General features: G+C 44.2%; 2 protein-coding genes across 2 annotated transcripts in view; one reads left to right on the plus strand and one right to left on the minus strand.

Annotated features, from left to right (window-relative positions):
• Positions 1 to 234: 234 nt before the first annotated feature.
• The window catches only part of T265_13251 (hypothetical protein), a gene marked incomplete at both ends in the record, with an annotated part of 13,860 nt that continues 1,851 nt past the window's right edge, over positions 235 to 12,243 (plus strand). The window contains 3 exons of the mRNA XM_009167952.1: positions 235 to 550; positions 2,532 to 2,843; positions 11,519 to 11,669. Coding sequence (XP_009166216.1) covers positions 251 to 550; positions 2,532 to 2,843; positions 11,519 to 11,669 — 763 coding nt within the window. The remainder of the gene's footprint in view (positions 551 to 2,531; positions 2,844 to 11,518; positions 11,670 to 12,243) is intronic.
• Positions 8,938 to 9,219, minus strand: T265_03434 (hypothetical protein; the record flags this gene model as incomplete). The annotated part of the gene is made up of 1 exon (XM_009167918.1): positions 8,938 to 9,219. The coding sequence occupies one exon, from the start codon at positions 9,217 to 9,219 to the stop codon at positions 8,938 to 8,940; it is 282 nt and encodes a 93-aa protein (XP_009166182.1).

The raw sequence follows: 12,243 nt of genomic DNA on the forward strand, positions 1-12,243 counted from the left end.
GATTTGCGGTGCCTTCAAGCGACTGTGCGACGATCTTTGGAATTCCCTGTTCTTTTCCTCCACCAAGGAAGATATCTTCTACTTTCTACAAGACAAACAAACTTCTCAGACCGAGGAGAGTTCGATATATTTTCACCAAGCATACGAATTGCATTTCACACCCATAATAATACTTGACTCTCTTTTCTGCTCTAGGTTTTTCATCCTACTTCTTCCACAGACTGTGACTGTGCGTTTTTATTTTCAGGACATGCAGAACTTCAATGATGCCACCGATCTGACAGCTGGGGATGTGACAGTCGAATTATCGGTACGGAAAGGTATTCTCGAGACTGAGGTTCCCTGCGAACCCCTCCCTGTCTCACCCAACATTCCCTTTTCCACTTCACGTGGCCTCCGGTTCGGAGTTATTACCTTCCTACTCTTGTTGTCCGCTTATTTCGGGAGTATTTTCTTTCAAGGACCGTTACTCCCGCTGGCTTTTTTGGCTCCCAAGTTGTTTCGGTGGTGTATTGATTGGACGATGGCGTCATGGCTCTTATTCTCCGAGGTAGGTTGTTGCTATGGTCTGGGAACAGTTGCATAGGTTTCCTCACTTTGCTTAATTTTCGTGGCAGTTTTGGATCATTTTCAATGAGCTACTTTACGTTCATTTTGAACGGTTAATACCGCGTAGTATGAAACATCAACAACATTACTCAGATGGTGTTATTTTGGTCACCACTTTTCCGTCTGCTTTTGCGCCACGATGGTATTCCTCAGAAGCATGTTTCTCTACCCGGAGGTTTTTGTTTGTAACCCATACGGTTTATCATCTGCTCTGAAGGTTCCTTCACCTTTAGGAGCTTTCGCACAGTCACGCGAATTGTGGAAACGCGCCAGGAGAGGTGAAGCGGAGACTTGCTCGTGAACTATGAAAGCTGTTATCAGCAAACTCAGCTGGGTTAGTCATTATCATCTTGGATGGNTGCCGAGACGGAATCATTAATGGTTGGAGACATTGTCATACACGGCCTAGTCGCGCCCTAAATGTCGCTTGTCTATTCAAGCTGTTGCTTTCAGTGCATAGGTTCCCGTCCCGATATCCCCAGTGAAAAGTCCACTGACATCCCTGTATCTACGAGTCAGTTATATCGGCTACCGCCTCCATTACGCACCTATCCACCCCTACCTTACCAGATCATCGGTGACTGAAAATGTGGTAGCTGCGACTACTGTGCAACAAGTACGCGGTTTTTACAGCTGGCGGTGATGATGACTTTTCGGAGCTTAATCTCCAGTTCATTTGTGGAATGATGTCTCAACAACCTCGTTCATGATCCATTTTTGGGGACAATTTAGCTCTGACTTCATGCCCCACGTACTTGCTTAAGTCAACAAAGCAATCGCCATTTGACATTTTCAACCCCATACGCGAACTTCCCACTACTTAGATCAATTTTGTTTGGTGTTTTTGTTTTGGGATAAAGCATACTTCACCCTTACTCTACAGATCAGTTTCATGGTTGGCTTCTGAAAACGATGGAACCAGTTATGGTGGTCAGATATTTTTCTATTGAGACTAGATGCGCGAAAGGCGAGGCCGTTTTTCGGGTTGGCAGCGTCAGGATATTTAGCCGTGGAAACGACATAGGCGATAATATTAGTCAGAAACACGACCGGACCTTAGGATCCCTTCAAGGCTCGATCACAAAATCATCCTGGACCATTAATCTGGAATCGGGGTCAATAATGCTGAGATGTGTTTCAAGAAACAACCATTCACACTTTCTACGTTAATTTGCAGGCCCTGTATGTTGTAGCACCACTCAGCGTCGTTCAGCTGGAAACGATCAAAGTGATACCTTGTGTTGGTAGTGTGAGGAGATTTGAAATTTTTGTGGGATTTCGTCCTATAAGTGAAGCCAATCTATGCTGAAAAGCTTCTCGGCTTTTCAGCATAGATTGGCTTCACTTACAGGATGATACCTTGTGTCATTTTCAATAAGGACGGGATATATCAGCTGTTAGCATTAGTGATCAGTATGGTTCAAGCAAACTGGCTACTCCGTCTTAGTCACGAGGCTCTCATAATGTTGTTATCTACCTGGAGCTCGTGCAAGGTATCGGTCATCATCGATACTCGTTTGCCTTCCCTATATCGCAGATGAACAGCCGTTGCAACACTTTAGTTTTGTTCCTAGCTGATCATGCGTGAATGGAATTGCTTCTTTGTTATCATGTGGTAGTTTGTGCTTTTCTTGAAGGGGAATGGTAGTGATTCGGTATCAGCAGTATAAGAATAACGGCAAACTAGCTAGATAGACTTTGTAACGGACGAATGGATCTCCACGTAAAAATCTCCGGTCTGTCATATCACATGTTTACTGGAGTCATCAAGTGTCGACACTTATCAAGTACCACCAGCGTCTCTGTTTCCTGTGTATTTTACAGTTCCTGCACACACGGAAGCATTTTAAAATTATGTGGATTATAATGTATTACTGTTTTCTTACGAATTCACTCTGTTCGTACGCTTCTTTTCATGACAGTTTTTGATAGTCAAAGTTGCCGGTGTGAGAGTGCGACACTTTGGTGACGATTTCCTTCCCCATTCACCTGACGGTGCCAGCCTGCTGTTGCTCAATCACCGAACTCAGCTCGATTGGCTTTTTGCATGGGGTCTTGGTGCCCCAGTTCAGCGAATGAAAATCATTCTGAAGGAGTCACTGGCGAAATTCCCCGGAGTTGGATGGGCTATGCAGTGTGCATCGTTTATATTCATTCGACGTCAGATTGCCACGGATCAGTCGCGGATCGATACATTGATTTCCTATCTGCTTAACAGTGGAGCTGGTTGTGAGGTAGGTCCATTGTTTTTGGTGTTGCTTTGTCATGCATTTCTCCCTAGAATGTTTTGGCCCTATTTTCGTTCTTTTTGTTATGGAATTCTGACGGAAGCTATTTACACGGCTTCTGATCAGATTCACTATCTAGCCTTCAGGAAAGTTCCGAGCACTAAGTCGAAATGACCGAACCGACAGAAAGAAGTTCTATGTCGCGCTGTGTTACAATTTCACCGTCTACCTAGCTGCGGAAGTAAAGCATGCAAGATTCTTTATCAAGACAAGAAATTATATTTATCGAACGAGCACTCACTGGCTGTTAGACGTTGACATAATCAGTGCTGTCGCAGCCACAAGATCTGCGTAAAAAACCTTCGAACATATAGTTCCGGTAGATAATCGTGAATTAATTTGATTCAAGTAAACACTAGTGACCTAGGGTTCAAGTTTCGCCTCAAGATTTGTAAACAGTCTTGCGTTGACCGCTATCAAGGAGATGCTTCACGATCGTTGCTGTGGGTTTCGGGTTCATCTCTGACCCTTGTGATTTGGTCGCGGCATTAACGGAATCAGCCAGTTCTGGATTGAGGTGTTTATTTGTCACTGGAAATTCACCAGGACTGACGGATTGATTGCTTGGGAGGCAGAAAGAATGGACGAATTGCTTGCCCACCAATGAAGTGGAAGTCCCTTAGTGGTCTGTATGAGACACAACTGTTGGGGTGGCCGCTTTGGAGGATCCAGGAACGTTGGAATGGGTTTGTTATCCAACCAAGTTGTGAACCATATCGAGAGCAGTGCCTCACTATTGTCACCATAAGTTTCAAGTAAACACTAGTGACCCAGGGTTCAAGTTTCGCCTCAAGATTTGTAAACAGTCTTGCGTTGACCGCTATCAAGGAGATGCTTCACGATCGTTGCTGTGGGTTTCGGGTTCATCTCTGACCCTTGTGATTTGGTCGCGGCATTAACGGAATCAGCCAGTTCTGGATTGAGGTGTTTATTTGTCACTGGAAATTCACCAGGACTGACGGATTGATTGCTTGGGAGGCAGAAAGAATGGACGAATTGCTTGCCCACCAATGAAGTGGAAGTCCCTTAGTGGTCTGTATGAGACACAACTGTTGGGGTGGCCGCTTTGGAGGATCCAGGAACGTTGGAATGGGTTTATTATCCAACCAAGTTGTGAACCTGATCGAGAGCAGTGCCTCACTATTGTCACCATAAGTTTTTCATCTTCTTCCACCCTTTAAAGTTACTGTTTGTTGCCAGTATTGCGGTTTCAGCTGCCGACTGATATCACCAGCGTGCCTCCCAGCGAATAATGACATCCCATCGAATACTTGTATGGTAGCTTTTGTCGGGACATTCAATATCCTATGAGTTCCCAATACGTCTTGACGCGATCCTTATTCAGGATAGGTGTCGCGACTTGAGCTGTTGGCTTTTGTGCATGTTTGCGGCTGATCGTGTGTTGATGGCTTTCTATGAAAGTCGACCTTGAGAACGGATTAGCTTCCTGGAAAGTATAGAACGATTTTTTGTGACAACCACGAAGCTGAAGCCATTCCAAATGCCCATTTGACCATTTCGAGCGCCTCATCACTGTGGCATTTAAGTTGTATTCGGAACCGCCATAGACAACGGAGGGTAGACCATCTATAAATGTAAACTGACTACATTTCCCCGTATGAGTTGCAGTGATCTTCCTGTCATACGCTCCAACCGTCCTGATAAACAGGGACACAACAACATGTAATGTTTTCGAGAATTACACTCATTTGGAAATCAATTTGGTTTTCACGAGAGGCTCAACTGAATCTCTCGTTTATGATATTCTACAACTGAATGTGCTGCACACAGGCCGCCTCGTGTTTCAGTTGGTACGACATTCGGGTTATCGCAGTATATTTTCATGAAGGAAACTACTCACAAGGTTGCAACCTTGTGAGTAGTTTCCTTCATGTAAACATGTAATGTTATTCTGCTTATCAAACTGCGTCGTTTGCATCACATCTACTGAACTTGTAGACTAACTTTGAGTGTTTCTACTTCATTGAATGACAGTGTGTGTGTCTTGACCATTCTACTCATCGGTGGTCGGAATCTTATGTGACATTGTATAGCTCATGATGTACTATGAAACTGTTGATACATTCAACGACAAATCAAATTATTGTGAGTACAATGCACTAGTCCAGGTCGCGGGAACATCACTCCTTCTGTTAAACTGCTCATGGATTTCGTACTTTCCTTTTGACCCTACTTGTACCGTGCTTGGACTGAACTTCCATACACTGCTTTCTATCCATGTTTGCTAACCCGGTTAACTGAGTTGTGCGCGGTATTCTCCAGTGCGCTTTAGTTAGTGACGAGTTCCTAAATGATTAAGTAAGATTTATCCTTGTGCACCAGGTGAAGTCTTTTGGCGTTCAACTTACCCCGGTCCTTGTTTTTTTTCGAAGCAGTAGTCAGATGCGGTGGCTACAATCTTCCCTACATAAGGTCGCATCTTGCTGAATGCGAAAGTGCTGGTCGGGTTGTCCGCTGAACGCCGTAATTTCGTTGCAAACCCTTCATCAAAGTTCGAGATTACATAATCAGTGCATTGCTGTAAAGCGAAATGGAGCTGTGTTGATTTTTGTGGGCCATTTGACTACCGCCGCCAACTAAGTGGCTGGAAATTGCACACCGTTGGGGGTGGGGTGCACTTCATTCTCAATGGCCTGACTTATTTATCAAGTTTGTTCCCGTTAGCCTTGGTGGTTAGTTCTGGACATTCACCGACTCATCCACCGATCAGCAACAAATGCAGGCATGGTATCCGTTTGCTACTTGACCAATCGCTCTCGCTGTTGATGGTTCCCTTCACATGACTGGATCATTCCGCACTGATTTGTGCTGCGCTTCTCTGCCTTCGCATGTACCAGCTTCACAATGCAGCTCATTCCTGTCTGGCGCCTTTTTTATTCCGCCTTAAGGGCACTGTAGTCAGCAGTAGAGTATTTTACAACAGAATAATGAACTGGACATAAGCGATTCGCTGCTGGGCGTCATAGTGGTCCGTGGAATTTGATCATCGGATGCTATTCACTTAGCAATCACAGTTTAAACTGTGCCTACTCAAAATACTACAACCATATACTATATATAGTCAAAACGACTAGATACAGACTCAGCGACATCAGTTGCCTACATTCTGTCGCACAGCGTGATAAAATTTCACTACCAACCGGACGACAGCCTTACTTTCGAGGCATGAATTGGCACTGCGAAGACTTGTTGATAGTTGATGGGAGCATCCTAAGTGATGCGGCTCGCGTGCGGAGAACCTGAGTTCACCAGAATGGGGAAGATAGTTCAGTTAAATTCTACCAGAAACTTTCTGGGATGTATCACCAGAGGAAAGCAGCTTACCAGAATTTTTGCTCCCATAATATCAATCTTCAGTGCACGATTCCGGTGTTTCCAAATTCTTAAGCGCCCTTTCCCGGGGGATTGATTTTACTAATTACACTGACGTTGTCAGCAGAGGATGCGAGTATTTCCAGCCTAATAATTTATCAGGTAATCAGTTCAGTCCCATCAATTCTTCCGTGGATTATGCTCTCCTAAAGATATGGAGACCGAAGTTGATTGTTATCATGGTTGGAGACAACTTCAGACATGTCATTACAGGAATCTGTGCTTACGGCGCTTCTGTTGTATTCATTAGTACGCCCAATGGCAGTTTACACATTTATGGTGATTTTTTGGCTCGACGATGGTACACACGGGACATACAGCGCTATCCTTTATTAGTTCCAGAGGATAGATTTTTTTCTGAGGCCGATTTCATGAAGAATTAACCGTATGAAATCAACACTTACCGGCCGTTCATTGATCAGGATATCGAGAATGCTGTTCGTTCTAACAGCTATGGTTTGGCACTTAAATGGCTTGTGACATGTGAGTACAAGTTTTGACCGGCTCCAAGTCGCCCCATTCATATCGCTTGGTCAGACTTATTAAGGTATTCCACCACCCTCTACTTATTGGCTTTCACTCAGAGTGGCGCGAATTTTTTCAAGTGAGAGGTACCACCACTTGTTCCACCGTTTTTCTACACGTACGCCTGCTAGTTTTTCAATTCGGTGTTCCCCAAATGGTTGCTACTGACAGTGGTTCCCAGTTCATTTCTTAGAACTGGAGACTTTCCCAACTTTCAGGACAACTTATACGTACCATAGCCTATCAGCTGCGTTTTGTAAATACTCTAAGCGCGCTTTTGGGGAGAGTGCGGGGAATACTCAGTGGATAAATTTGGGCAGATTTGCCTTGCAATATCAGGCCCATAAACTCTCAATACTTGTCTTTGGAAGAGTTTCTTGGTAATCGTGTCAGAACTACACTAGGTGCTTTGAAACCATCGTCACACAATGAGAGACGAATGTTCAAATGGAGTTAATTATTAACTGCTTTCTTGATGCACACGTAAGATTAAAGCATACGTAAACGGTTTTTGTGATGTAAGTTGAGTCTTGTCCTTGTTATTGAACGGATTTCCAATGCTATGTATGAGATGAAAGTGAACTGTTTCGTACGGGTTGTCAGCCATGTTCGACCCAAACTGAAAGTGCAACGACCATTCCAAAACGGTTCATATAGTGCGCACTTCGAGATGGTTCATCCACCAATCATTCAACCAATACAGGCGAGGTATTCGTTCGTGGTTGACTCTGGCAGGTCCTGCCTGATTCTGTTCACATGAGTGGCCTATTTTCCTATTGATTTGTATGCAGCTTCTGTGCCCTCATTCGTGTCAATTTTCTTATCCAGGACGTTCCCCTGTGGCGTGTTTTGATTCCACAGCAGCCTGTAGTAAAGTACGTCATAACAAAAATAACGAGGAATATCCCACCCGTGTTATGTGTTTCGTTGTCGGTGTGTTCCATAGTTGTGTGTAACAGCTCCAAGGCTCATTGAAGCTTTGGTCGGCAGTGCTCACATGATGTGTTGAAGTTTTCAAGAAAAGCACATTTGAATACTCGAAAAATCCTTATGTACTTTCATCTACATAAATTTTTACTTCCTGCCTTGCGAACTTGTGTGCGAATTCTTCTCTCTTGTTCATAAGCATACAATGTGTGTAAGTTTGGATGTCCTTATGACCATAAAACGGACTTCTGTTTTGCGGTTTTTGGTGGTGTGTACAGAATCCCTCTCTCTAGGAGAGACTGCTCCAAAGAAGTGCGATTGCCTTGATGAGTCCATACTGACATTCCACGTGGGCCACGACTCGATGTTCCCGGGTTAGACAAATACCCATCCCTCTATGACATTTTCCTCTGGGGGGATTACTGTGGTTTCTTAGTTTTTGTATGACTATAGACTCTAAAAACCGAGAATACCTCACACATACAGCACTTCTACATTTGTCGATTTTACGTAGTTCTTTTGCATATTGATTTTGGACCTAAGTCGTTTGCCAGAAACCGGCTTGCAGAATCCTGCTCAACAGTGAAGGGGTGAAGATAAGTGCCTGTTTGGCTACAATTTACACTCACATGGCCTAACCGCATGTAGTCGGGCGCCGGCTGTTGAAGTCAACCCAGTTTCGAGTCGTTTTATGTTTTTAAATACTGGATTTAAGAGTCAATCATAGCCCAGTATCAGCTTCACGTCACTTACTGATGTCTCTCCGTAATCTCGGTGTTTTTCCTGCTTAAAGCGTTAACTTGGGGATCACACCGATAACTGAGCTCAGGTGTTATCTTTATTTCACTCTGCCAGCATGGTATGAAAGCACTGGAGCAGCTGTGATCTACGTGACACTAAAATCACCCTATTGAGATGGCACTCAGGTACACGTGATTACGTGATCTTATCTGTATCTGACATACTATCCGCATCACGTGTTTGTCAATACCCGTGCTTAGCCACTGGCAGCTGATCGTTGCTGAGTCTCTGGAAATCAACATCGTTCCAGTTTCCTTCGTTAGATCCCATAGATGAGACTGATGGAGGTAAGACAGAATAGAGGACTCGAACTTATGCCGCTACTGTGCAGACTTTTTTCAGTCATAAACACGGTAAATCCGGTGCACAATTAGTGCAACAGCGATAATTCATTTCACCGGGATTTGGGAAGACAAGGGATGTTGAAACATGCATTTGGATGGTCATTTGTTGGCGTTGAATTGTCCTCCTTCGTGCCACTACGTACTGAAGCTGGAGCAAAATGCAGAGAATATTCGTTTGGAAAGTCCAAAGCAGTGAAGTCGTCAAACTTCAAGATTTCAATTTCAACTGCAGCCACCATGAACTGTAACGCTGCTGACATTATTGTTCCGAATCCCGGCTTGTTAGCCGCCTGTTTGATTAGTTTTTGACGGATGGATGAGTTTCGGCACATTGTATTCGTCAGCAGGATGTATGATGCGGATGGAATGGTTCCCCTTGTATGGTATTTCCAGAGTACAGTTGAAACCCGATTGGCTGATAAGCATTCCGTTTATGACTTTGATATAAACATTCGGTTGCCTCTTGGCGAATACAGTTTACACGCTCATTAGGTGGTCAACGGCTTAAATGCATAATGACCCTACTTTCTGTTGTCGGGTGAGATACGAATTATGCCATTTTCAGTATCTCCTAAGACTGAGATGAATTGACTGGGCTGAATGAGATCAAAGCAGGCGTTAAACGAAGATATCGAGCAACGTAGATAACCGGAAGTATGTTCAGCTGTCATTCAACATTGCAACGCATCTGCATGTGTCAATCAGTGATCAAGTGGCCCGTGGGTATCATTAATGCATGGAGTCTATACCGGTTTCTTTTAGTCCACCAGAGCAAAAGTGAGGAAGGAGTTTCTGCACGTGGTTATACTATCCGCAATCGCAGCCGTCTTGGACAGTGATCACAACGTCCTTGATAAAACGGTGTTCTTTTTAGAGTTTTCTCTAACTTTTCAACCCAACTGTCTGTAAAGTTCCCACAATTATGAGTGAACTGGTAATAACGAACTGTCTAGACACTGCACTTTTTAGTTCCGGTTCATCCTCACTTGTTTCTCTTCGGTTTTATGAGTAGGGACCTAAAATGACTTGTGTTTGGCTAACTGTACTTTCAGCAATGGGGTAGAATACATACTTTGTTGCATAAGCCGCTCGGCACGCATATTCTTTAATCCAACTATTTTAGCACTATAAGCCTACAAGTGAATACCGTGGACGGACTTGGGCGCTTTACTATTTCATAATGGTCGGCTACCTCAGCCACTTCGTACGTTGAATTCACTTTGTGTGAAAGGGTGCAACTTAGGGAGAGAAACTTGTCATCCTCAGCAGCTCCTGTGTTCCCGGAAGTCAAGTAAAACAAAAACTTCGTTCATTGGAGGAAAAGCTCGATCTATCACGATGTACCAATGAGGTTCTGTACATTCCGCGTGGGTTGATCAAATGTTTATTAGCGATCCGACCAGCTTCTGCTGGGTTCGCTGCGGTTTGAGTCAAATTGAACTTTGTTTGTTCGAAGTGCCTCTCTTACTTCAACTGCGTCGCCGACAAGAAAATGGATCCTGGCAGTTAGATGACCATGAACTGCGTTCCTCTGTGATTGTTTACCGCGGAATACCTCCATGATTGACTGGTGTACGCTGAACCGAATTCGCTTGTTCGAGCTGTCCCCGTTTAACACCCTTTGACCACTGCAGTTTTTACATTACCTCATGCCTCCATCTCCTTTTTCGGAAAAAAACTTTCCACTCGTTATGTCATCTTCTAGCCATATCGAAGTTCAGGTCCGCCTCGTGTTCTTTCCTGAGGTGAGCTCTGTTCCCCGCCTTGGTTGTCCTACCAACTGCATCATCGCGTTCGTCTAGGTCAACCCGGCCTCTTGCTTCAAGTAGATAAGCGAATCGCATTCGACCTCTACAGGGTCGATTTTGTTGAAAATGGCGTTTGTAAGTGGAGTGTGATTGACAGTTCATTAGTCTATATGTAATCAGGTTGTTCCGAGGGGATACACACGAATTCCTTGCATAGTTGTCATTGAATCCAAACTGCCGCCATTTATGGCTTTACGCCTTGAATTCATGTTACCTGGAATCACCTGTGACACATAGTGCTGGAGGTATCTAGCCACAGTCATCTGAATCAACCCATTTTGCTCACGCATCTGTTTTGGTTCGATACCCGACAAATGCATGCCTCATACATTTTTGCCTTCACATCCTAATGGAATGCGGTTGCTGGAACTTACGTCAATGTTTATTCGCACCATGTATCCGTTTCTAGCTTTCCGTTTTTCCTGCTTTCAGTATGTGAGTGTGCTTCTTGAATTAGGCGCAAATATGGGTGACGAAAGTCGTAAGATTATACGGCTAAAGAATATCAAATAGCATTTGTAGTGATGGTGATTAGAGAGATCAAGATAAGCCAATCAGATCGATAGTTGTGACAGGGTAGCATCATTTTGCTTCTATCGTGTTTGTTCACTCTACCGATGATAACGAAATATTGAAATGCGCTTTGATTGCATTTATCGGTCGAATGTGCAGATACCTCAGGTTTCACTGGGTCAGTATTCGCGACATTTTGGGTAATCACACCCTACTGTCTGTGAGTACTGTTTACTTTGAGTACTATCCTCACTTTCTTTTCTTGACCTCTATGGTCGTTGCATCTGGCTTCTCTCCCTTTGCTCTACAGCTACTCATATTCCCTGAAGGCACCAATCTGTGCTCAACCTCGCTGGCTCGCAGCAACCAGTTCGCACGGAAGGCTAATCTTCCATACGTTGCCTATACGTTGCACCCCAGGTGTACTGGCTTCGTTTATCTCGTTACCCTACTTGGCCGCCGTACGTTTGGTTTATGTTCTATCCAACCCTGTGATGTCTTTTGTTGTTTGCGTATTGTAATGGTTTAACCTTTGGTACGCCACGGTGAGTTCTATGGTGGAATTCTTCTATACTCAGCGCCCGTGTGGCTTGTTGCAACTTCAGTCTCATAAACAATGAGGTTGTTTGTACAACGGACAATGCCAATCATTCCTCCCCATTCGTTTGTTCCAGTTAGACATAATGTACGTATCCTTTTCTATCCAATACGTGACTAGTGACGGAACGTTTGCTAGCCAGTAGGCCAGCCTGGTGAACAGATCCACTGCCACTTGATCAACAGCTTTCGAGTCGAGGGATTTAGATATTTATGAAACTAAGATGATGGTTCGTCTGAGTGAGCTGGTACTGTGATGTGCTTATCACTAACAGTCGATTTTATGCAGTCGGTTCCGAGCTAGTCATGAAGTAGATGCTATTTGGGACGAGCAGCGCTTTATCCGCGCGCTTCCTTCTTCTAAAGAGACGTGAAATTGTTTAGATTCAGACCATTTTGATCGAAGTGGTGGTCTGTTCCTTCCCCACAAGTTTTCCT

The sequence above is a fragment of the Opisthorchis viverrini genome (genome assembly GCF_000715545.1).
Source record: "Opisthorchis viverrini unplaced genomic scaffold opera_v5_49, whole genome shotgun sequence".
Lineage (NCBI taxonomy): Eukaryota > Metazoa > Platyhelminthes > Trematoda > Opisthorchiida > Opisthorchiidae > Opisthorchis > Opisthorchis viverrini.